Below are 27,334 nucleotides of genomic sequence, written 5' to 3' on the forward strand. Positions count from 1 at the left end.
AGTATGTTTGTTAGTCTATGTTGCTTGCTATGCTATTACACAGGGTGACAATATTCCGTTTTCTGTCCAACTACCTTACATAACATTGGATATCATTTCACACAGTTTCATCATGATAACGTGTAGCCTGCAGCTAAATGATTACAACCTAACTAGCACATTATTGATTTGGTTAACTTTCATTGAGGTGACATCATAAAGGTTTTCTGTGATTGTATTGACTTGGTCCTGAGCTCAATAAGGGGAATTTCTAATGTGGTAGGCTAACTTAAAAGACGTCTATATTATGCTGATATTTTGTATATTTTGTGATATATTGAGTCTTTTGGGGTGTCTTATGCCTAGGATTAGCCAAGGAGGTTGAATAGCTCATTTGGTTCCTATTCTGACAGTTTGATACATTGTGCATAATGACATGTATATTTAATTGTGCAACAAATGTATTTAGGGTGTTAAGCTCATATACTGTATTTCAATGCAAATTCAGGGGCACTTCTGAAATATTTTGTAACACCCTCTGGCACTGGCCAGGATGAGGATCCATCCACCTCCTCAGCCACACAGACCTCTTCAGAAACCATCTCGGAGCCTCAGGATGAGGATCCATCCACCTCCTCAGTCACACAGACCTCTTCAGAAACCATCTCGGAGCCTCAGGATGAGGAGCATCCACCTCCTCAGTCACACAGACCTCTTCAGAAACCATCTCGGAGCCTCAGGATGAGGAGCATCACCTCCTCAGTCACACAGACTTCAGATTCGGAGCCTCAGGATGAGGAGCCATATCTCAGTCACAAACTTTAGAAACCATCTCGGAGCCTCAGGATGAGGAGCCATCACCTCCTCAGTCACACAGACCTCTTCAGAAATGATCTCAGAGCCTCAGGATGAGGAGCCATCCACCTCCTCAGCCACACAGGCCTCTTCAGAAATGTTGTCTGAGCCTGAGGATGAAGACCCATTTGCTTCCACTTCTCCCCGTCAGGATTCTTCAGGTGTGTTTGTGCACACACGCGTGTGTGTGTGTGTACACGCACATGTGTTTGTGTGTGCATCCCTGCATAACAGAAAATAAATAATTTCCTTTTGCAAAGTTTCCATATTGTGGGTAACAATGATGATTTTATTATTACTGGGTATGTGTGTGGGCTGTTCCACCAGTATAAATGCTGTGAATAACATGTGTAAACTAATGCCCATGTGCTCTCCATTAGAAATACCTGTAGCAGCATCCCCACCAAATCCTTCTGCTGAGGATGAACCACTGTCTACAGACCCTGCTGACTGGCCTTCAGTTCTGACTGACAGAATTAAGACACAACTAGTTTGCAGAGGACCAAGTGAGGTACCGCCTAACTTTGTTTTCCTAAGGAATGAGAGTGATGGAAGAAGTTGTCGCCACCAGAATTTCAGGAAGACCTTGGTGTGGTGAAAAAAAATCCCTAGAAGTTGGTTGGTGTATTCTGAAAGAAACAACAGCCTCTTCTGCTTCAAACTATTTTCTAAGAAGAAAATGTATTTAGCAAACTCAGGACTGACAGACTGGGAACATGCAAGTTCTTTGCTGACTTCACATGACAGAAGTCCAGAACACCAAAACTGCAACTTCATGAAAACACGGAAAGAACTGGCAATGAGGGTCAAAAAAGAGGAAACAATTGATAAGCATGAGATGGCACTTATGGAGGCTGAGAGGATAAGATGGAGAGGTGTTGACCCATCTGACTGCTATTGTGTAGTCTCTGGCAATTAGAAATCTGGCACTAAGGGGACACACAGGAACACTGTACTCTCCATCAAAATGGACATTTCCTCAAAGAGGTTAAACTGATGGCACAATTTGATCCAGTCATGAAAGAGCACCTTAACCGAGTCCAAAAAGGGACCTCGAGTCACACCACCAGCTACCTTGGCAAGCAAATACAGAATGAACTCATTGATTTGTTGAGCAGCAAGGTCATTTCAATAATGGTGAGTGACATCAAGCTGGCAAAATTCTTCTCTATCATTCTAGATTGCACCTCAGATGTCAGCCACACTGAACAGTTGTCAGTTGTGATTAGAATTGTGTCACTGAAGGAGGAGCCCACATAAAGGAACATTTTATGGGGTTTTTGGAGGCAGAGGAGTCCATGGGCCAACATTTGGCATCCCTGATTCACAAAAGATTAGGAGGCGCTAAAAATTCTTTTTGAGGACTGCTGAGGACAGTCTTATGATAATGGGGCCAACATGAGAGGCAAAAACAAAGGGGTCCAAGCCAGACTCCAGGAAATGAATCCAAGAGCTCTATTTGTGCCATGTGGGGCTCACACTTTGAACCTGGTTGTGGCTGATGCTGCTAAAAGTTCTGTCGATGCCACACATTACTTTGGCATCTTACAAACTGTACACCTTGTTCTCAGGCTCCACACAGCGGTGGGCCATCCTGAAAAAACATGTGGACATCACTTTGAAGATGTGGACTGAGACAAGGCGGGAGAGTAAAGTTAAGTGTCGAGCCACTAAGGTGTCAGGCAGCAGCAGTGAGAGGCACTGATTGAGGTGAGGGATCAAACCAAAGACCCTATGATAAAGATTGAGACCCAGTCCTTGTCAGAGGAGGTGGGATCATACCGCTTCAGCACCTGTACGGTGGTGTGGTATGACATCTTGAGCCAGATCCAACATGTGATCAAGCTAATACAGTCTCCCAGTATGCATGTGGATGTTGCAGTCAGTCTTCTCAGAAAGACAGAGAGAGGTCTCAGCAACTACAGGGCAACAGGCTTTATGACTGTACAAACGTCAGCCAAGGATATTTGCGAGGGTATGAATGTAGAGGCCGTTCTACAACAAAAAAGGTCTAAAAAAAGCTGGAGATGACATTTTTAAATGTCGTTGTTGATGCTGCAACCTCAGCCCTTCAGGAAAGATTTTCCACACTGGAAAATGTGGGAGAGAAGTTTGAAGTGCTGTCAACCTTCCTAAGTCTCTCAAATGAGGAGCTGACAGAACAATGTGAGGCCCTTAATATGACACTGCACTATATAAGAACACTCAGACTTGGATGGCAGAGAGCTTGCACAGGAACTGAAGAACTTGCCATCGAAGACAGAATTGGTCTTACTCTTCCAGTGACCATAGCTGAAGCAGAACGGAGCTCTTCAAAGCTGAAGCTCATCAAATCCTACCGGAGGTCCACCATGTCACAGGAACGCCTTGGTGGCCTTGCTGTCATCAGTATTAACTATGCAATTGCTGGGCAGATTTCTTATGATGATGTCATTGATGACTTTGCATCAAGGAAGGCAAGAAAGGTCAGGGTTTAGATGGCAGTTGTGCAATTTAGTTTGTGTGTTTCTTGTTTGAAGTGCAATAGTGTAATAATCAGGTTCTCTTCTTTATAAGTGTGTTATTCTAATTGTGTATTTGTGTGATATAGGCTTTGTGCAATTTAGTTTTATTTGTTTGTTTTTTGTTAGCAATAGGGTAATAGCGTAATAATTAGATTCTCTTTTTTATTTGTATTTATATGCTACAATTTGTTTCAATTGGTCTTTGTTACTTCTTTTTGATATTTATGAATCTTATTTTTGTATACATTTTTATAGTTTTAAGGGGGGTTTCGCCCAGGGAGCCATGATGATCTGGGGTCTGTTGCCTTTAGAGAGGTAGAGTGACATCAGATCCTGGAGGACGGTCTCGTCCTTGTAGTTGTCACAGCAGAAGGTCTTCATGAAGCTCCTCAAGCAGCTAAGGCAGGGTCCTTCGCCCAGGGAGCCATACAAGCTAGAACCACCACTGGTTCCCACTCTATGCAAGACAGCCTGATCAATTCCATGACGGTACAGTTAGAAACATGGTAAATGCTGTTGTTTCTATCTTCCAATTTACCTTTGTCGTATCATGCCTCAATGCAAACTCCTTCAAACAAACAGTTTGTTGGATTGCACATTCAACTAGGAGCTTAAATCAGGGAAGAAACTAACCTTGATTATGAGAATGGATTCTATGCCTCTCATGTCGATGAGACAGTTTGTGATGACTGGGTTGGCTATGCTCAGAGAGTCCAGTACTGAGGGGTAGTCTGGGTGATTGACTCCCCTGAAACACAACCAAAAACAAAAACAAATTAGCTTTACTGACAACAACAAAAAGTATAGATACAGTTTTTATGAACATCTAACAAAACAATTTGGTAACAATGAGACAATGTATTTATAAGTCCACACAGTTGCACTCTAATAATATCTGTAACTAAATATGGTCAAGGATCAAATACGGTCCATAGTAGCTACCGGTATTCAACAACAAAACAATATGTGGTAATGTCCCAAATGGCACCTTACTCCCTACATAGTGCACTACTATTGACAAGGGCCATGTAGGGAATATGTTGCCATTTCAGATGGAGCGACTGTGTCTCACCGTCCTTGAACCTTGTAGACGGAGCCAGAGAAGGGGCTGACGATGATCTGGGGTCTGTTGCCTTTAGAGAAGTAGCGTGACATCAGATCCTGGAGGACGGCCTCGTCCTTGTAGTTGTCACAGCAGAAGGTCTTCATGAAGCTCCTCAAGCAGCTCTCCACTGCTACAGCTAAGGCAGGGTCCTTCAGGTTTATACATGCCCCTGAGGGGAAACCATGGATGGATGGATGGATGGGTAGATGGATGAATGAACGAAAAACAGATTAATTAATGTTAAGTACATCTTTCTGAGGTTTCCCCGCAGGGGGTAATTAGGAAGACTATTGCACATGACCGTGCGATTCGGCCAGACCACTATATGAAACCATAGAAGGTTGAGAACCACTGACCTATAGGGCCAAGAGGTTTCTTGGTAAAACGTCCTTGGATGTAAGCCTTGTCTATGGTGTCTAGCAGGTCAGGCATGTTATCTCCAAAGCGCTTCAGTTTGTTGGATCTACTGGCCAGGAGCTGGTTCTTCCTCTTCAGTTTGGCTTCCATCGACACCTGAATATTCTTCTCTTCCAACCTAGAGCATTCAATCAACACATGAGCATTACAGAAGTTTGAGTACTCATACTAAAAGAAGAACGTGAGAGCAAATGGTTGATGCAGAAAGTGGTGGTGATCACTTTGCTGAGGCCTATATGTGAGTCTTCCAGGCCACACCCTACTCCAACACCAAGCTTCTCGGTCTCAACCACTGATGTATATAAGAACTGGAGACTGTGTCAAAGATGTCTGACCGTGGTTTCTGAGGTAATCTACTCACGTTCGCATACACGGATTCATGGACCGTCCATATACGGGTTGCATCCGGTTTATACGGTTCAACATCACATGTGCACGAGCACTCAGTGTGCAGCGACGACATCATCCAAAAACATGGCACACATTGGATGAATATAAAATGTTAATATCATCGGCAAAGAGTGATAAAATAAAAAGGCTTCAGTGACAATTATATGAATAATTTATGGATGTTTTGTGCACAAAGTTGATGACTAAAGTGTCTTATTAGGAATGTCCAAATCTGACTTCTCTATGTGGTCGTGTACGGAAATGGTCATTCTGGGCCGGGCGTCAACTAAACTGCAGTACCGAAGCAAAACTGTAGGAGCAGTGGAAACAGTGCTTCTAGACCGGAACCATGGCCCCTTAGGTCTCAACACCGTGAGGATGTGTAAAATTGCTAATGGTCCGTAGGTATTTGTTGTAGTACTTGTTTCATACTGTAGAAGAGTGCTACAGGTAGAAGAGTGCTACAGGTAGAAGAGTGCTACAGGTAGAAGAATGCAAACAGAATCCATCGGACTTAATCATTTAAAAATAACAGGTTTTTATCTAATCTTATCATACTGTACAATATGATAAGACCACATTCTTGGAAGAGAAAGAAAATAGGCTTTGAATCGTTTTCCATTACCGTAGTTTGTCCAGCTCCTCCTTCCCTTTGAACAGCGCCTGTTGCCTGTCCTTGATCTCCTGATTCAGAGCGGTGCACTGCGTCTCATGCTTCTCCAACTGCGTCCTCAGACTGGAGATCTTCTGCAGTCTCTTGGTGTGCTCTGCCTCGGCCTTCTTGTTCTCACTCCCACTACAGGGTTACATCAAAAGATAATTTCAACAAAAGCTGAACGTATGCAAGGAAATCAAAACGACAGTAGTTATGTAACTAAAAAAATGTGGACCAGACCACAATGCAATGACTATTCATGCTTACATAAATCAGTGTGCGCAGTTAACAGTGTTGAGGAAGCTACTCTGAAAACATAGTTTATTAAGCTACCAATTACTTCACACTGGAAGAAGTTAACCTGTTGGGGCTAGGGGGCAGTATTTGCACGGCCGGATAAAAAACGTACCCGATTTAAACTGGTTACTACTCTTGCCCAGAAACGATAATATGCATATAATTAGTAGATTTGGATAGAAAACACTCAAGTTTCTAAAAAAACTGTTTGAATGGTGTCTGTGAGTATAACAGAACTCATATGGCAGGCCAAAACCTGAAAAGATTCCATACAGGAAGTGCCCTGTCTGACAATTTGTTATCCTTCTGTTGCATCTCTATCGAAAATACAGCATCTGTGCTGTTACGTGACATTTTCTAAGGCTTCCATTGGCTCTCAGAAGGCGCCAGAAAGTGTAATGGGGTGTCTGCTGTCTCTGGGCGAAGAACAGCAGGAGAATTTGTTAGTGGTCAACCTGGGAACAGTGAGACTGAGAGGCGCGTTCACGAGAATTCAATTTTTTTTTTCAGCCTTTGAATGAATATAACGTCGCCCGGTTGGAATATTATCGCTATTTTACGAGAAAAATAGCATAAAAATTGATTTTAAACAGCGTTTGACATGCTTCGAAGTACGGTAATGGAATATTTTGTCACGAAATGCGCTCGCGCGTCACCCTTCGGATAGTGACTTGAACGCACGAACAAAACGGAGCTATTTGGATATAACTATGGATTATTTGGAACCAAAACAACATTTGTTGTTGAACTAGAAGTCCTGGGAGAGCATTCTGACGAAGAACAGCAAAGGTAATCCAATTTTTCTTATAGTAAATCTGAGTTTGGTGAGGGCCAAACTTGGTGTGTGTCAAATTAGCTAGCCGTGATATGTACTCAGAATATTGCAAAATGTGCTTTTGCCGAAAAGCTATTTTAAAATCTGACACCGCGATTGCATAAAGGAGTTCTGTATCTATAATTCTTAAAATAATTGTTATGTATTTTGTGAACGTTATTCATGAGTAATTTAGTAAATTCACAGGAAGTTTGCGGTGGGTATGCTAGTTCTGAACATCACATGCTAATGTAAAAAGCTGGTTTTTGATATAAATATGAACTTGATTGAACAAAACATGCATGTATTGTATAACATAATGTCCTAGGAGTGTCATCTGATGAAGATCATCAAAGGTTAGTGCTGCATTTAGCTGTGGTTTTGGTTTTTGTGACATATATGCTTGCTTTGAAAATGGCTGTGTGATTATTTTTGGCAGGGTACTCTCCTGACATAATCTACTGTTTTGCTTTCGCTGTAAAGCCTTTTTGAAATCGGACAATGTGGTTAGATTAACGAGAGTCTCGTCTTTAAAATGGTGTAAAATAGTCATATGTTTGAGAAATTGAAGTTACAGCATTTTTGATGTATTTGTATTTCGCGCCACGCGATTCCACTGGCTGCCCAGGGAAGTTAAGAAAAATATAGTTTACTTAAGTTACTTTGAAAAAGCAGTTCACTACATCCAAACTACTTCGTGATAAATTCTTCTATCTAAATCTGAGATGTTATAAACCACAAATTGAAAGAACAGATGGAGTCAGAATTAGGAAGATGTGATACCCATACTTTCAGTTCTTTTTGGGAAAAAAAAGTTCCAGTAGTTAGCTAGACCGCTACATGGCTAAAAAGTAATGAACTACTGAAAACACTACCTAGATTTTAATTTAGTTTAACTACCACCTAGCTACTGCAAAACGTAGTTCAATTACTACTATCCAACACTTGCAGTTAATCCTTTCACAGTATACTCTACCAAACATTGACTAACTATCACTCAAAAATCTCTCACATATTTTTCACTTTGTGAATTCTCTCGTGAAGAAGGGACTGTTCCTTCTCTGATTGCTTCAGTTTGTTCACAGCACGGAAGTACACCACCTACAATACAACAGCATTAAATACAGCTCAGACAAAGGTATTTCATTTCATCAAAGTGCTGCAAACATGCAGAAAAAGTATCGGTAAGCAAGGATATTGGTGAGGAAAATGTACATTTCATGTTAGTCCTAAACAGCACCCTATCCCCTATGAAGTACACTACTTTGAACAGAGCCCTATGGGCCCTGGTCAACAATAGTGCACTACATAGGTAACAGGTGCCATTTGGGCCGTAAGCCTACATTTACTTCCTGGAATGGGATTGACCTCAACCCAGCCTCTTACCTCCTGCTCTTTCTGAGCTTTATTCTTTGACTTTACTTCTTCCTTTATCTTCCGACAGTCCTCTGACAGTGACTCCTCCTCTTCTTTCCGACTGTGAAGCCTGCTCTGGATCTCCTGCAATGTCTTTTCAGCTACTGTCACCTTATTCTGGAAGGGAAAGAGAGGAAAACATTAAAGGCCCAGTGCAGTGAAAAACTAGATTTTCATGTGTTTTATATGCATTTCCACACTATGAGGTTGAAATAATACTGTGAAAATAATTATATGCCCTTTTAGTGTAAGAGCTGTTTGAAAAGACCACCTGAAATTTCAGGATGTTTAGGTGGGATGGAGTTTTGGCCTTCCATGGTGACATCACCATGCAATAAATGAGTTAATAGACCAATAATAAAAAGAGTTCTGAACCTCTGTCAATAAGATTTCCATTTCAGTTTTCCCCTCCCCACTCCGACAGTCCTAGCAAAATTCCTGCTTGAGAACAAGCTAAGAATCTTTTTTACATTTCTTTTTTTTACATTCACAGCAAGGTACTTATTAAATTGTTACCCAGATATGATTAAATATTGAGATAAAACTGTCTGCATTGGACCTTTAAGATATAACACAGGCAGGATTTCTAAGAAAATCATAAGAGTTTCTCCAATGGATTTCTCAACAGATCCAACTGACAACATACACTCATTCATTCATTCATTCATACACACACAAGTATGTGGACACCCCTTCATATTAGTAGATTCGGCTACTTCAGCCACACCCGTTGCTGACATATAAAATTGAGCACACATCCATGCAATCTCCATAGACAAACATTGGTAGTAAAATGGACTTACTGAAGAGCTCAGTGACTTTCAACATGGCATCGTTATAGGATGACACCTATCCAACAAGTCAGTTTGTAAAATTTCTGCCCTGCTAGAGCTGCCCCGTCAGCACAAGAACTGTTCGTCGAGAGATTCATGAAATGGGTTTCCATGGCCGAGCAGCCCCACACAAGCCTAAGATCACCATGCGCAATGCCAAGTGTCAGCTGGTGTGGTGTAAAGCTTGCCACCTTTGACTCTGGAGCAGTAGAAACACAGTCTGGAGTGATGAATCACGTTTCGCCATCTAGCAGTCCGATGGACGAATATCGGTTTGGCGGATGCCAGGAGTTCGCTACCTGTCCCAATGCATAGTGCCGACTGTAAAGTTTGATGGAGGAGGAATAATGATATGGGGCTGTTTTTCATGGTTCGGGCTAGGCCCCTTAGTTCCAGTGAAGGGAAATCTTAACGCTTCAGCACACAATGACATTCTAGACGATTCTGTGCTTCCAACTTTGTGGCCACTGTTTGGGGAAGGCCCTTTCCTGTTTCAACATGAGAATGCCCCCGCTGCAAAAAACAAGGTCCATACAGAAATGGTTTGTTGAGATCGATGTGGAAGAACTTGACTGGCCTGCATAAAGCCCTGACCTCAACCCCATCGAACACCTTTGGGATGAATTGCAACGCCGACTGCGAGCCAGGCCTAATCGCCCAACATCAGTGCCCAATCTCACTAATGCTCTCGTGGCTGAATGGAAGAAAGTCCCCGCAGCAATGTTCCAACATCTAGTGGAAAGCCTTTCCAGAAGAGTGGAGGCTGTTAAAGGAGCAAAGGGGGGACCAACTCCATATTAATACCCATGATTTTGGAATGAGATGTTCCGATGAGCAGGTGTCCACATATTTTTGGTAATGTAGTGTACTTAGACAAATATACCTGACAGAGTTGAAGGTTTTCTTCGTGTTTGTGATTACGTTCCTCTGCGTCTATCTGTTCCTGTAGCTGTTGGACCAACCGCTCCTTTTCTCTCACCTGAAAGTAACAAAACAGAGGTGATATGACCATATTATTTTCTTGCAGAAAATAATTTATGCAGTTTTTCGAAGAATTTCCAACACTTTTGAATGGCTTTGACTTAGCCCAAACTAAACAAAATGGTGAATGAGAAACAACCAGGGAAAGTCCTACCAAGCACCATGCCATCATCTTCTTGAGTTCCTCCAGAGTCTCCTTCATCTTACCAACAGATGACAGGTTTTCATACCTCTCCTTCTTCTGCAAAAACTCCTGCTTGAGATCCTTTAGACACTAAAAGCAAAAGTTAAAACATGGTTAGAGTCTAACTTACTGTCCTATTTATATACTAACCAAAATTAGAAATGCAACATGTCAAGTCTTGGTGCCATGCTTCCTGAGTTGAAATAAAAGATCTCAGAAATGTTCCATACGGACAAAAAGCTTATTTCTCTAAAATGTTGTGCACAAATTTGTTTACATCCCTGTTAGTGAGCATTTCTCCTTGCCAAGATATGCCACACCGGTCAGCTGGATGGATTATCAAGAAGCTGATTAAACAGCATGATCATTACACAGGTGCACTTTGTGCTGGGGACAATAAAAGGCCACTAAAATGTGAAGTTTTGTCACACAACACAAAGCCACAGATGTCTCAAGTTGAGGGAGTGTGCAATTGGCATGCTGACTGCAGGAATGTTCACCACAGCAGTTACCAGAAAATGTAAGGAAATGTGTCCCGCTGCATGAGGCAAATGGTGGACACACCAGATACTGTTTTTTTTTTTTTAATCCACGCCCCTACCTTATTTTTTTAAGGTATCTGTAACCAACAGATGCATATCTGTATTCCCAGTCATGTGAAATCCATAGATTAGGGCCTAATGAATTTATTGTAATTGACTGATTTCCTTATATCAACTGTAACTCAGTAAAATCTTTTACATTGTTGCATGTTGCATTTATATTTTTGTACAGGGTAATTTAATTGAAAACAATGTAACACTACATATGTACAGGTTATCTTTTTTTTTATTTAATAAAAAAAAAAATGTGTTAAGTGTATGTGTGACCATGTATGAAATGCACTTTAAAAATGTAATACATTTATTTTTGGGCCCCCACAAAATGTCATTTCCATGCGATAGCATTACCTCCTCTTGCCTCTCAACCTGTTCTCTGGTCACTGCTTTAGTCTGTTTGATGTGGATGTAGTCTCTCTTCATCTGCTCCAGTAGAGTCGCTTTCATGAAGAACTACATAAATATAATTTTTTTTAAATCCCCAGAAGGAACTTTGGTTGCGCATGATGAAGTGGACACAGAATTAGAATTGCATATGGGACAAAAATGGATGACAAAAAAAACAAGCACCACAAACATGTAGACAAGAAAATGACAGAGCTTAAATTACAAAACAAGGACAAAGAGCTTAAATTACAACTGTACCTTATACTTATCTGCTTCGCTTTTTGAATGGAGAAATTGCTTACTCATTTCTTGGTTAAGAATTGAGACTGGGTTATCCACCTGTGATTTACAGAAAACAGCAAAAGAGGCTTTTCAAATATGGACATACACTACCTTTTCAAAGTTTGGGGTCACTTAGAAATGTCTTTGTTTTTGAAAGAAAAGCACATTTTTGGTCCATTTAAAATAACATCAAATTGATCAGAAATACAGTGTAGACATTGTTAATGTTGTAAATGACTATTGTAGCTGGAAACGGCTGATTTTTAATGGAATATCTACATAGGTGTACAGAGGACCATTATCAGCAACCATCACTCCTGTGTTCCAATGGCATGCTGTTGTTCTAATTAAAGAAGCAATAAAACTGGCCTTCTTTAGACTAGTTGAGTATCTGGAGCATCAACATTTGTGGGTTCGATTAAAGGCTTAAAATGGCCAGAAACAAAGACCTTTCTTCTGAAATTTGTCAGTCTATTCTTGTTAGAGAAATGAAGGCTATTCCATGTGAGAAATTGCCAAGAAACTGAAGATCTGGTACAACGCTGTGTACTACTCCCTTCACAGAACAGCGCAAACTGGCTCTAACCAGAACAGAAAGAGGAGTGGGAGGACCCGGTGTACAACTGAGCAAGAGGACAAGTACATTACTGTCTAGTTTGAGAAACAGACACCTCACAAGTCCTCAACTGGCAGCTTCATTAAATAGTACCCACAAAACAACAGTCTCACCGTCAACAGTGAAGAGGCGACTTCGGGATGCTGGCCTTTTAGGCAGAGTTGCAAAGAAAAAGCCCCATCTCAGACTGACAAATAAAAACAAAATATTAATATGGGCAAAAGAACACAGACACTGGACAGAGGAACTCTGCCTAGAAGGCCAGCATCCCGGAGTCGCCTCTTCACTGTTGACTTTGCGGGTGACCCCAAACTTTGGAACGGTAGTGTAATTACAAATAAATAACATCATTTACTTTCAATAAAACACCAACACACACACACACACACACACACACACACTACCTGGATGTTGAAGTGATCTAAAATTGCAGTCAATTCATCCTTTTTATTTGAAACCAAGTGCCCTGGAATAGAAGGTAAAGGTTGATTAAAATAGAGAAGAGATAAAGAGAACGGCCAGACAGACCAACCAGACGGCAGGACAGACACAGACAGAACGACCTGACGGCCAGACAGAACGACCTGACGGCCAGACAGAACGACCTGACGGCCGGACAGAACGACCTGACGGCCGGACAGAACGACCTGACGGCCGGACAGAACGACCTGACGGCCGGACAGAACGACCTGACGGCCGGACAGAACGACCTGACGGCCGGACAGAACGACCTGACGGCCAGACAGACCGACCTGACGGCCAGACAGAACGACCTGACGGCCAGACAGACCGACCTGACGGCCAGACAGACCGACCTGACGGCCAGACAGAACGACCTGACGGCCAGACAGAACGACCTGACGGCCAGACAGAACGACCTGACGGCCAGACAGAACGACCTGACGGCCAGACAGACCGACCTGACGGCCGGACAGAACGACCTGACGGCCGGACAGACCGACCTGACGGCCAGACAGAACGACCTGACGGCCAGACAGACACAGACAGACAGACCTGACGGCCTGCCGGACAGACAGACAGACCGACAGATAGATAGACCGACCTGACCTGCCAGCCGGACAGACAGACCGACTTGACGGCCAGCCGGACACAGACCGACCTGACGGCCAGACAGACCGACCTGACGGCCAGACAGACCGACCTGACGGCCAGACAGAACGACCTGACGGCCAGACAGAACGACCTGACGGCCAGACAGAACGACCTGACGGCCAGACAGAACGACCTGACGGCCAGACAGACCTGACAGATTTAAACTATTACCTGTTTTACTCTTCAACCTGCACGTCCGAACACCATCACTAGAAATCCTTTGTTCAATAGAAATGCATTCTCCGTAGACATCCCCTTTGTACGCGTCTGGTCCTCTGTTCCTCAGTTTCACTGTAACATCCGCTGTGCTGGAAATAAGTTCACCCACATGGACAGTGTATTGGTCTATTGTTTACATTACATTCAAATGAACTATTTGCAAATTCAGCGGTAATGACAATTTACACTGTCCATAAAAAAAGAGATATATTATATTGACTCCCATTCCATAAGTAACTAGAACTGACCTTTCACCATTTTTCACAAAACCCTTCAAAGATGCTCCTCTGTTTGTGATGGTGGCCTTTCCACCAAGGCCCACTATTAGAGCAGTCAGTATGGCACTTTTCCCACCTGCAAAACAAAATCAGGTGACAATCCCATGGCACAACAACATAGCAGAAATAGGTCCCACTCACAGTACAATGAATAGCAACTAAGCCATTATAGACAGGGGAAAACTGTAACTTGAATTCAGCATTCAAATTCAGTTATAATGACTGTTGGAGAAGGGTTAGAAAGTTAAGGGAAAGCATCGAAAACATGTCTATGGGGAGTCCTTTAGCCAATACAAAGCATCAGTTTAAACATCTTTCTTACTTCCATTGTTGCCAACAATGAAGTTCACATTGGGCCCGAACTGGAACGGACCAAGCAAATGGTGACACATGAAATTCTTTATGGTGATGCTTTCGATAACTCCAATATCTCCCAAACCCTAAAAATGGACAACAAAAATAGAAGAAAACCGTAAGCCATTATAAATCAATCTATCGATCAGATAATTGATGGGAGGCACTGACCGAGGGAGAGGTGGAGTGGTCATTAAATGATGTCCCATGATCCTCTCTGCCATCTTCTTCCTCTTTAACCTCTTCCAATCTACGTTTCTTGGTGAATTTTTCATCATTCAGTACTTTGCTTTTCCGCTTCATTTTAGTAACATTGGGTCCACGCTGTTGAAACAAAAACATCTGCATAAATATTAGTAATTACATGCCGAATTCATGTTAGTTTACTGGCAGAGCACATAGGGAAGATTCTGGAGGGACATATGGGTCTGAAATGGATTGTTGCCAATGTTGCCTGGCTTGCTGTAGGCCACACTACAGATGTGGCTATCGCGTTTGAGTCGCTCTGGATGGCGCCGGAAGGGAAGGCTGCCGTTTTACGGGCTCCTAACCAACGGTGCTTCTACCCCCAAGCCGTAAGACTGCTGAACAATTAATCAAATGTTCACCCGGACTATTTACATTGACCCCCCCTTGTTCTTACACTGCTGCTACTCGCTGTTTATTATCTATGTGTAGTCACTTTACAAATTACCTCGACTAACCTGTTACCGGTATCGCCTGTATATAGCTTCGTTATGTCATTTTATTGTGTTACTAAATAAAATAAAGTCCAAAAAAATTGAACAAGTAAATATTTTCTTAACTCCATTTCTTGAACTGCATTGTTGGTTAAGGGCTTGTAAGTAAGCATTTCACGGTAAGATCAACCTACACCTGTTGTATTCGGAGCATGTGAAAAATTACATTTGATTTGAGTAAGTGACTTGACGTTTGGTGTCTTGAAATTGGTGGCTTGAAATGATCCTCAGAAAAAACAAATCATTGTAGATATTACAAAATGTGTACTTGTCTTACAGGTGGAAGGGTAAGCTTCAGTGTAGACCACTACCACACAGGAAGGCGCCATGAAAGTACAAAGCTTGACACATCTTCCATAAGAACGCGCAGGTGCAGACTAACACCGTAACGTTCCAATCTGATACAATCTAACATCTTTACGTTTCGTATTCAACTATATAAGGGCTGCTGAAGTTCCATATAGGGGGTGATATGACAAATACAGCTACAATAGGCCTACTCGATACTTTCTTTGCGAAGCATAGACTATCTTTGTTTGCAAGATCAGTGCATTAAAGTTTTAAACTGAAGAGACAAAAGCGTTCACCCCCGTCAGTCACAGGTCCAGACAAGCAGTCTTATTCTACTGCCTTTCGTTCCGGATAGTCTTAACTTCTAAATGTCCGTTTATGAGGTTGAATTATGCATTATGTGTTCTTCAAGAACAGACGAAAATAGAGCGCGTACGTACCCGACTCTGACTTCCTGGTGTGGTGGACGTACTGCGAAACGGAGGAGGAGAAATGTGTGGGAGTGTGTTAACTTTGTATCAGGCTGTTTTCAAAGAGGAACACATTCTTCTTCGGTTTGCGTCAAATATGTTGCATTACCGCCCCCATCTGGACTATAATATAAATCCATTATACTTTGTAATACAAAATAGGAAAAGGGGAAAATAAAAAACAACATTTAAAAATCTAAAATAAAACACAACCTTCAAACTAACCTTACACTCATTCAAAACCCACTAGCCCACTCCAATACTTTGTACCCCATCTACTCCTGCACCGTGCCAACAGCCTGGGAGGCCAGGACACCACCACTCAACACACTCTGTTGACGTCAAATCTCATATACCCAAATACTTTTCTCTGCAGCTGCCACCATAACATTTATTTTCTGTGATTTGCATTCCATTTCTGCGGTACAGTTGATAACCATTGCTATGAACGCTAAGAAGCCAACCTTAGAGAATCATATTTCACTCGTTGGCCTATCCCTCGATGGAGGCATAGATCTACTACTCACCCAGGATCCTCTCAGAATCCCTCAACCTTGACCCATCCTCCTCTACTTTCTTCACTACCTCAGCATACAACACCTTCTGCACTACTCTGACTCTAGCCACCTCAACCTGCCTCTCTCGCACCGGACATATCCGATCCACAGCAACACGGGCACCCCTGCAGTCGAACCACAACTTTATCCACCGAAACTCCACAATATTCTATCCCATGCCCTCCTGCACACTTCCCACATCTTGGAATCTCCATCCTACAAACTGCTGTGACTTGACCATTGTCCAGAGACTTAACATTAGTGAGTAATAAGTGGTGGATGGTCTGCATGCTTAGAAGTCCACTCCGAAAACCTCTTCTCCGCCGGTGGCAACTTGGAGCAGCCTCTGGGATAAGTTAAATTGCCCTGGGGGGTACGAACAAAGGATCCAATTCGGGAAAGTCGTATTCCTGGTCGTAATGCTGGTGAGTTACCTCCGCTCCGATATCCAAAAGTTATTTCCGGCTGTATGTAATAACAAAAAAACACCTGAAACAGTGCAGTGGATTCAGCATAAAAGGCTCTAACAGGATAACTGATGTATCCTAACATGACTTTGTCTGGTAGAGACTCTGACTCACCGAGTGCCTGCTCCCTCTGATCAGAAGAAACCCCCAAAAATATCACAAGTCCACAAACGTTACAGGTTACCTTCACTGATTCAACTGCACCCAACTCCTTTCTCACCCACTCTGAAACCACAAATAGATCTGTCAAAAGGCAAGGATTCACTTTCTCCAAAAATGTAACTCCTACTGGACCAGATTCTTCTTTATCATGTCCATTGATGCCAGGCTCTGGTTCTGAACTCTTCACCACACGTTCCACCTCACATAACTCGCCCTCATTCTCTTCCATTTCACCTCCAGAACTCGGTCAGGTGCACAGCTCACTCTATTTGCACTCAAGACCAATCCTCTTCAACACCCCATCTCCATTTTTATGGTCATCTTCCTCAGATTCAAATCCAACCTCTGCTTTCATCATTCTCTTCAACCTCCTCTTCCTCTTTTTCCACCTCCATTCCTCCTCAGAAATCCACCATTCTGTATCCCTGTCCAAATGTTCCTCTTTTCCCAACTTTGCATGCGGCCCAGTGGCATCCCAACCTAACTCCATCTCATAATCATCCTGCTCACCTCGGACGAGGAACACCTATGTGAAGCTAGCCACAGTATGAGTCATAATACCCATAACATCTAGCGGTAAAACCCTGAAATGGTTCCAATCGTTTTTCCACCATGCATTTTTCTGTAGGGGATTTTAAAACTACTTCATATAAGGTCTGTGTTTTGTGTAGGCTAACCCTGGCGTGGCATTTTGATAACTACACAAATCGATCAATATATTTGCCTGTAATTACCCCCCCCTGTGCCCATGGTAAAGTTAACTACATTACTTGTATGTAATATAACCTATTCTTAGAGCCTAGTGTGTGTGTTTGTGTGTATGAACAATGTGGAATATTTATGGACCATTGTTTTCCCTGAAAACAGGTACTGACAGGAGGAACAATATGTGTCTGTCAGAGGTCGTCAATTCTGAATGTCAATAGATTTTTTGTTTCTATCTCATCAATGACAACATTCTAGAACTGAATTATCACTCACCTAAGTCTGGTATCCTGGGAAATCTGGTTAATGATTATATAATTGATTAAGTGGCTCTTTCCTTGTAGAATGTTGACAGCTGTATATACCAAATGATATTGCTGAGATGCTCAAACTTAACTTAATAGCTACACTCACTGATACAGGATCAACTTTATCCCTCATGCTGGCCCTGATTAAACTGGTAAATTGCCCATCACTATAGCTGCACTTCTCCACATGGCCAGAGTTATAGTATGTCTAGTAATACAAACATATTTTTGATCTACTGCTCTGCTAATTAGCTAAAGTGTAGGCAGTGGCTAGCTATGACAGAGAAAAGGAAAGTTCAACACTTTACTCAATTCAATACAGCACATGGATTCATCATGGATTGGGCACAGGTCTCTGATCGCGCTGGTGAACAGTAGCTGATAGTGTCAGGTAGAGATGACATGCAGCAGTTTCCTGCAGGAATTTGTAGTCTTGCTGAGGTCTTCTGTTGCTAATTAGCATTTTTAATTTTTTTGAGTTAAATTGAGGCGAATATACAGTTGAAGTCGGAAGTTTACATACACCATAGCCAAATATGTTTAAACTCAGTTTTTCACCATTCCTGACATTTAATCCTAGCAAAGATTACCTGTCTTAGGTCAGTTAGGATCACCACTTTATTTTAAGAATGTGAAATGTCAGAATAATAGTAGAGAGAATGATTTATTTCAGCTTTTATTTCTTTCATCACATTCCAAGTGAGTCAGAAGTTCACATACACTCAATTAGTATTTAGTAGCATTGCCTTTAAATTGTTAAACATTTCAGGTAGCCTTCCACAAGCTTCCCACAATAAGTTGGGTGAATTTTAGCCCATTCCTCCTGACAGAGCTGATGTAACTGAGTCAGGTTTGTAGGCCTCCTTGATCGCACAGGCTTTTTCAGTTCTGCCCACAAATGTTCTATGGGATTGAGTTCAGGGCTTTGTGATGGCCACTCCAATACCTTGACTTTGTTGTCCTTAAGCCATTTTGCCACAACTTTGGATGCTTGGGGTCATTGTACATTTGGGAAACCCATTTGCGACCATGCTTTAACTTCCTGACTGATGCCTTGAGATGTTGCTTCAATATATCTACATAATTTTCCTACCTCATGATGCCATCTATTTTGTGAAGTGCACCAGTCCCTCCTGCAGCAAAGCACCCCGACAACATGATGCTGCCACACCCGTGCTTCACAGTTGGGATGGAATACCGAAGAATACTTCGGCTTGCAAGCCTCCCCCTTTTTCCTCCAAACATAACGATGGTCCTTCATGGCCAAACAGTTCTATTTTTTTTCATCAAACCAGAGGACATTTCTCCAAAGATCATTCTCCAAACGATCTTTGTCCCCATGTGCAGTTGCAAACCATAGTCTGGCTTTTTTAATGATGGTTTGCAGCAGTGGCTTCTTCCTTGCTGAGCAGCCTTTCAGGTTATGTTGATATAGGACTCGTTTTTCTATGGATATAGATACTTTTGTACCAGTTTCCTCCAGCATCTTCACAAGGTCCTTTGCTGTTGTTCTGGGATTGATTTGCACTTTTCGCACCAAAGTACGTTCATCTCTAGTAGACAGAACGCGTCTCCTTCCTGAGCGGTATGACAGCTGCGTGGTCCCATGGTATTTATACTTGCGTACTATTGTTTGTACAGATGAATGTGGTACCTTCAGGCGTTTGGAAATTGCTCCCAAGGATGAACCAGACCTGTGGAGGTCTACAATTTTGTTTCTGAGGTCTTGGCTGATTTCTTTTGAATTTCCCACGATATCAAGCAAAGAGGCACTCATTTTGAAGGTAGGCCTTGAAATAAATCCACAGGTACACCTCCAATTGACTCAAATGATGTCAATTAGCCTATCAGAAGCTTCTAAAGCCATGATGTCATTTTCTGGAATTTTCCAAGCTGTTTAAAGGCACAGTCAACTGTGATACAGTGAATTATAAGTGAAATTATCTGTCTGTCAACAATTGTTGGAAATACTACTTGTGTAATGCACAAAGTAGATGTACTAACTGACTTGCCAAAACTATAGTTTGTTAATAAGACATTTGTGGAGTAGTTGAAAAATGAGTTTAATGACTCCAACCTAAGTGCATGTAGACTTCCGACTTCAACTGTATTGATAAAACTCACCTTGTCCGAGAGAGAATTACACGTTTATCAAAACGTCACGCCAAGCCTAAACCAAACACATACTTAATATGAAGTGTTTGTAAAATTCACTATGTGAAAAATGAAATAGTGGAAAGACGATTGGAACCATTTCCGTGTTTGACCTCTATGATTTATGGGTATTATGACATGTCCACTGTGGCGGACTATAAGGATAAGAGTTTATAAAAATATAGAGCTCGCCAGCTTGTAGTCCTAAAACCCAGAAATAAGTTAGATTGTTAAGCCATCCCTGTGGGAAAAATAATTGGGGAAAGGAATAAATGTCGAAAATAAGGTCTGAGGTTAACATGAGATCTTATAAGTTTTGTTCTATGAGATAATAGCAGTCCAGTTAACATGACCTTTATGAATTATGAAGCCTTTGTGATGTGTTGTATTACATAAATTCTTCAAAATTCACAAAAATGATGTTAGCTGATAAAGATTATGTCATAGAACAAAACATATAAGATCTCCTAAGCCTGTGTTTAACACAGGCCTTATTTTTGGCGTTTATCCAAACACCCTACAAAAACGCCATTCATTTTCCTCATAGGCTTTGTCCAATGAACCATGGCGGAGTTAGTGCCTACAAAAAGATGCCATTACTATTTCTCTCTATTAGCATCGTAGCTCTTATTGCGGGACTTTGACAGTCGGAAATCACCTCCCAAGTCAGCCTATTATGTGTATTGACATTCATATTGCACTGTACAACTTTACCTATGGATTGTGGATCAATAAAATGGAGTATCGGTCTACTCAGTGACACCCACAGATCACAACTGAAGAGTTTATACAAATATTAACTTTAAAACGACTAACTTCTATATCCAAGATTTTTTTTCAAAATGTTTGTTTTTCACTAACATTTGTCATCATGCCCGTGTGGTGTCCTGTGTCTGGCTGTGCTAATTACAAACAAGCGTGAAAATGTGTTATCCAGAGCACAAAGCACCGCCCCTACACGAGTTGTAGTCTTTCAGACTGGAAAAATGTGTCTGTCACGGCTGTTTGAATGAGCGGACCAAGATGCAGCGTTTTCGTAGTTCCACATGTTTTATTTAAATCAGTGAAACCGAATGCAACAATTAACACTTTAAGTAAATACAAAATAACAAACCGTGACGCTGGAGGAACATAAACCTCACGAAGAACAATCACCCACAAACCTGTGGGACAAACCTAAACTTAAATAGGACCTCCAATTAGAGACAACGACAACCTGCTGCCTCTAATTGGAGGTCATGCCAAATAACAGCAACATAGAAATACAAACCTAGAACCAAAACATAGACATACAAAAATCAGATAAACACCCCCTGTCACGCCCTGACCTAATCTACCATAGAAAATAACACTCACTATGGTCAGGACGTGACAGTACCCCCCCCCCAAGGTGCGGACTCCGACCGCGCCAAAAAAAAAAACAATACAAAGGGAGGGTAGGGTGGGTGACAACTGTCTATGGAGGCGGCTTTGGTTCCGGGCGTGGTAACCCCACTGCCCGCTGATCCCCCCGCTTCTGTATGACTGGGGGAACCATACCATGGGTTCTTGTCGGATGCTTCGGACCACCAACCGCCGCTGATGACTCCAGGCTGCAGATCGCCGCTGATGGCTCTTGGCTGCAGATCGCCGCTGATGGCTCTTGACTGCAGATCACCGCTGAAGGCTCTTGGCTGCAGATCACCGCTGAAGGCTCTTGGCTGCAGACCACCGCTGAATGCTCTTGACTGCAGACCACCGCTGAAGGCTCTGAGCTGCAGACAACCGCTGAAGGCTCTTGGCTGCAGATCACCGCTGAAGGCTCTGGGCTGCAGACCACCGCTGAAGGCTCTGGGTTGCAGACCACCGCTGGAGGCCCTGGGCTGAGAGGCGTTGCTGGAGGCCCCGGACTGAGGAGCATCGCTGGAGGCTCCGGGCTGAGGAGCGTCGCTGGAGGCTCCGGGCTGAGGAGCGTCGCTGGAGGCTCCGGGCTGAGGAGCATCGCTGGCGGCTCCGGACTGAAGAGCGTCGCTGGCGGCTCCGGACTGAACCCCCCGTTTCTCTCTCTCTACTCTATAGAGTTGACTCTTGAAAAGCCCTTTGTTAACATAGAGATTCTGGGAACATCAAAAGGTGGGAAACGTTACCATATTTCGGTAATCCAACCAGTTGATAGCATAGCTGCCTACGGCCCGATAGAGACACAAAATCTTTTTGTTCCTCAGTCTTCTCGCTCTTTCATTCAAAACCTAACCCCCTTTGTTTTTGTAACCAGCCGTCATATCTGTTCCGTCCGCTAGGGACGTTTTCCTTTATGGCATAATTTGTAATCAATGTACGATCCATTCTGTGTAGATGTAATTCTGTGTGATTTTTTAGGTATTTAGTAAATAAATAACTAAACCAAATTTTGTATTGCTGATTCAACTTGTTAGCCAGGGTTTGTGAAGATAACCAAGAATTTACAACTTTCAGATGAGACTAAATAAGGTGACGATTAAATATTTACATTTACATTTTAGTCATTTAGCAGACGCTCTTATCCAGAGCGACTTACAGTAGTAAATGCATACATTTCACTCATTTTTTTTTTCTTCCGTACTGGAAAAAAATATTGACTGCTATTGAGGTAAAAGATTACCAGGTCTTTAAGGTCTTTAAGAGTTTATTCAGAAGATAACAGCTCTATAAACATTCTTTCATGGTGCCCGGACTTTCTAGTTAATTACATTTACATGATTATCTTAATCAGGTAATATTAATTACAGAGAAATTATTTTATAGAATAGCATGTCATATCACTTAATCCGGCATAGCCAAAGACACGACAGTATGTACGACAGGACCAAATCGAAAAGATAGGTAGGAGCAAGCCCATGTAATGCTTTGTAGGTAAAGCCTTGAAATCAGCCATAGCCTTAACAGGAAGCCAATGTTGAGAGGCTAGCACTGGAGTAATATGATCAAATTTTCTGGTTGTAGTCAAGACTCTAGCAGCCGTGTTTAGCACTAACTGAAGTTTATTTAGTGCTTTATCAGGGTAGCCGGAAAGTAGAGTATTGCAGCAGTCTAATCTAGAAGTGTCAAAAGCATGGATTCATTTTCCTGCATCATTTCTGAACAGAATGTTTCAGATTTTTGCAATGTTACGAAGATGGAAAAAAGCTGTCCTTGAAACATTCTTGATATGATCGTCAAAAGAGAGATCAGGGTCCAGAGTAACGCAGAGGTCCTTCAAATTTTAATTTGAGACGACTGTACAACCATCAAGATTAATTGTTAGATCCAATAGAAGATCTCTTTGTTTCTTGGGACCTGGAACTGGCATCTCTGTTTTGTCCGATTTTAAAAGTAAAACATTTTCCGCCATCCACTTCCTTACGTCTGAAACACAGGCTTCCAGGGAGGGCAATTTTGGGGCTTCACCATGTTTCACTGAAATGTACAGCTGTGTATCGTCCGCATAGCGGTGAAAGTTAACACTATGTTTCTGAATGACATCACCAAGAGGTAAAATATATAGTGAAAACAATAGTGGTCCTAAAACGGAACACTGAAATGTACAGTTGATTTGTCAGAAAACAAACCATCCACAGAGACAAACTGATATCTTTCCGACAGATAAGATCTAAACCAGGCCAGAACCTGTCCGTGTAGACCAATTTGGGTTTCCAATCTCTCCAAAAGAATGTGGGGATTGATGGTATCAAAAGCAGCACTAAGGTCTAGGAGCACGAGGACAGATGCAGAGCCTTGGAGGACAGATGCAGAGCCTTGGTCTGACGCCATTAAAAGTAATTTACCACCTTCACGAGTGCAGTCTCGGTGCTATGATGGGGTCTAAAACCAGACTGAAGCGTTTCGTATACATTGTTTGTCTTCATGAAGGCAGTGAGTTGCTGCGCAACAGCCTTTTCAACATTTTTTGAGAGGAATGAGAGATTTGATATAGGCCAATAGTTTTTATATTTTCTGTGTCAAGGTTTGGCTTTTTCAAGAGAGGCTTTATTACTGCCACTTTTAGTGAGTTTGATACACATCCGGTGGATAGGGAGCCGTTTATTATATTCAACATTGGAGGGCCAAGCACAGGAAGCAGCTCTTTCAGTAGTTTAGTTGGAATAGGGTCCAGTAACAAGCTTTAAAGACTATTTTCCTCAATGTGTCAAGAGATATAGTATTAGAAAACTTGAGTGTCTCCCAATACAGGGCTAAGATTGAATCGTACTACACCGGCTCCGACGGTCATCTTATGTGGCAGGGCTTGCAAACTATTACAGACTACAAAGGGAAGCACAGCCGCTTGCTGCCCAGTGACACGAGCCTACCAGACGAGCTAAATTACTTCTATGCTCGCTTCGAGGCAAGCAACACTGAGGCATGCATGAGAGCATCAACTGTTCCGGACGACTGTGTGATCACGCTCTCTATAGCCGATGTGAGTAAGACCTTTAAACAGGTCAATATTCACAAGGCCGTGGGGCCAGACGTATTACCAGGACGTGTGCTCCGGGCATGTGCTGACCAACTGGCAGGAAGCATGTCAGCAGGTAGCCTAGTGGATAGAGCGTTGGACCTGTAACCGAAAGGTTGCTAGATTGAATCCCCAAGCAGACAATGTAAAAATCTGTCGTTCTGCCCCTGAACAAGGCAGTTAATCCACTGTTCCTAGGCCATCATTGTAAATAAGAATGTGTTCTTAACTGACTTTGAATTTGAATTTGCATACCGCCCAAACAGATCCACAGATGATATTAACTATATTGCACTCCACACTGCCCTTTCCCACCTGGACAAAAGGAACACCTACGTGAGAATGCTATTCATTGACTACAGCTCAGCGTTCAACACCATAGTACCCTCAAAGCTCATCAATAAGCTAAGGATCCTGGGACTAAGCATCTCCCTCTGCAACTGGATCCTGGACTTCCTGACAGGCCGCCCCCAGGTGGTGAGGGTAGGTACTAACATCTGCCACGCTGATACTCAACACTGGAGCCCCTCAGGGGTGTGTGCTCAGTCCCCTCCTGTACTCCCTGCTCACCCACGACTGCATGGCCAGGTACGACTCCAACACCATCATTAAGTTTGCAGACGACACAACAGTGGTAGGCCTGATCACCGACAATGACAAGACAGCCTATAGGAAGGCTCTGACCTGGCCGGGTGGTGCAAGAATAACAACCTATCCCTCAACATAACCAAGACTAAGGAGATGATTGTGGACTACAGGAAAAGGAGGACCGAGCACGCCCCCATTCTCATCGACAGGCTGTAGTGGAGCAGGTTGAGAGCTTCAAGTTCCTTGGTATCCACACAAGGCACTACAAAGAGTAGTGCGTACAGCCCAGTACATCACTGGGGATAAGCTGCCTGCCATCCAGGACCTCTACACCAGGCGGTGTCAGAGGAAGGCCCTACAAATTGTCAAAGACCCCACCCACCACAGTCATAGACTGTTCTCTCTACTACCGCACGGCAACCAGTACTGGAGCACCAAGTCTAGGACAAAAATGCTTCTCAACAGCTTTTACCCCCAAGCCATAAGACTCCTGAACAGGTAATCAAATGGCTACCCGGAGTATTTGCATTGTGTGTCCCCCCCAACCCTTCTTTTACGCTGCTGCTACTCTCTGTGTATCATACACTGCTCAAAAAAATGGGAACACTAAAATAACACATCCTAGATCTGAATGAATTAAATTATAAATACTTTTTTCTTTACATAGTTGAATGTGCTGACAACAAAATCACACAAAAATAATCAATGGAAATCCAATTTATCAACCCATGGAGGTCTGGATTTGGAGTCACACTCAAAATTAAAGTGGAAAACCACACTACAGGCTGATCCAACTTTGATGTAATGTCCATAAAACAAGTCAAAATGAGGCTCAGTAGTGTGTGTGGCCTCCACGTGCCTGTATGACCTCCCTACAACGCCTGGGCATGCTCCTGATGAGGTGGCGGATGGTCTCCTGAGGGATCTCCTCCCAGACCTGGACTAAAGCATCCGCCAACTCCTGGACAGTCTGTGGTGCAACGTGGCGTTGATGGATGGAGCGAGACATGATGTCCCAGATGTGCTCAATTGGATTCAGGTCTGGGGAACGGGCGGGCCAGTCCATAGCATCAATGCCTTCCTCTTGCAGCAACTGCTGACACACTCCAGCCACATGAGGTCTAGCATTGTCTTGCATTAGGAGGAACCCAGGGCCAACCGCACCAGCATATGGTCTCACAAGGGGTCTGAGGATCTCATCTCGGTACCTAATGGCCGTCAGGCTACCTCTGGCGAGCACATGGAGGGCTGTGCGGCCCCCCAAAGAAATGTCACCCCACACCATGACTGACCCACCGCCAAACCGGTCATGCTGGAGGATGTTGCAGGCAGCAGAACGTTCTCCACGGCGTCTCCAGACTCTGTCACGTCTGTCACATGTGCTCAGTGTGAACCTGCTTTCATCTGTGAAGAGCACAGTGCGCCAGTGGCGAATTTGCCAATCTTGGTGTTCTCTGGCAAATGCCAAACGTCCTGCACGGTTTTGGGCTGTAAGCACAACCCCCACCTGTGGACGTCGGGCCCTCATACCACCCTCATGGAGTCTGGTTCTGACTGTTTGAGCAGACACATGCACATTTGTGGCCTGCTGGAGGTCATTTTGCAGGGCTCTGGCAGTGCTCCTCCTGCTCCTCTTTGCACAAAGGCAGAGGTAGCGGTCCTGCTGCTGGGTTGTTGCCCTCCTACGGCCTCCTCCACGTCTCCTGATGTACTGGCCTGTCTCCTGGTAGCGCCTCCATGCTCTGGACACTACGCTGACAGACACAGCAAACCTTCTTGCCACAGCTCGCATTGATGTGCCATCCTGGATGAGCTGCACTACCTGAGCCACTTGTGTGGGTTGTAGACTCCGTCTCATGCTACCACTAGAGTGAAAGCACCGCCAGCATTCAAAAGTGACCAAAACATCAGCCAGGAAGCATAGGAACTGAGAAGTGGTCTGTGGTCACCACATGCAGAACCACTCCTTTATTGGGGGTGTCTTGCTAATTGCCTATAATTTCCACCTGTTGTCTATTCCATTTGCACAACAGCATGTGCATTTATTGTCTATCAGTGTTGCTTCCTAAGTGGACAGTTTGTTTTCACAGAAGTGTGATTGACTTGGAGTTACATTGTGTTGTTTAAGTGTTCCCTTTATTTTCTTGAGCAGTGTATATAC

General features: G+C 43.0%; 1 protein-coding gene across 3 annotated transcripts in view; it reads right to left on the reverse strand.

Annotated features, from left to right (window-relative positions):
- Positions 1–16,004, reverse strand: part of smc6 (structural maintenance of chromosomes 6) — a 34,436-nt gene extending 18,432 nt beyond the window's left edge. Inside the window, exons 1-16 of one of the 3 annotated variants that reach the window (XM_014211480.2) lie at positions 15,750–16,004; positions 14,450–14,602; positions 14,247–14,364; positions 13,895–14,000; positions 13,599–13,735; positions 12,719–12,780; positions 11,675–11,755; positions 11,381–11,482; positions 10,401–10,520; positions 10,149–10,244; positions 8,403–8,549; positions 8,029–8,117; positions 5,876–6,046; positions 4,800–4,978; positions 4,411–4,612; positions 3,972–4,086 (exon numbers count right to left, since the gene is read on the reverse strand). In XM_014211480.2, the coding sequence (XP_014066955.2) occupies positions 3,972–4,086; positions 4,411–4,612; positions 4,800–4,978; positions 5,876–6,046; positions 8,029–8,117; positions 8,403–8,549; positions 10,149–10,244; positions 10,401–10,520; positions 11,381–11,482; positions 11,675–11,755; positions 12,719–12,780; positions 13,599–13,735; positions 13,895–14,000; positions 14,247–14,364; positions 14,450–14,581 (1,857 nt within the window). In that variant the 5' untranslated portion in view covers positions 14,582–14,602; positions 15,750–16,004. Of the gene's footprint in view, positions 1–3,971; positions 4,087–4,410; positions 4,613–4,799; positions 4,979–5,875; positions 6,047–8,028; positions 8,118–8,402; positions 8,550–10,148; positions 10,245–10,400; positions 10,521–11,380; positions 11,483–11,674; positions 11,756–12,718; positions 12,781–13,598; positions 13,736–13,894; positions 14,001–14,246; positions 14,365–14,449; positions 14,603–15,295 lie in introns of all 3 variants that reach the window. The other 2 variants (XM_014211482.2, XM_014211481.2) reach the window with 2 other exon arrangements.
- Positions 16,005–27,334: the final 11,330 nt, after the last annotated feature.

Source organism: Salmo salar, chromosome ssa09 (genome assembly GCF_905237065.1).
Source record: "Salmo salar chromosome ssa09, Ssal_v3.1, whole genome shotgun sequence".
Taxonomy (NCBI): Eukaryota; Metazoa; Chordata; class Actinopteri; order Salmoniformes; family Salmonidae; genus Salmo; species Salmo salar.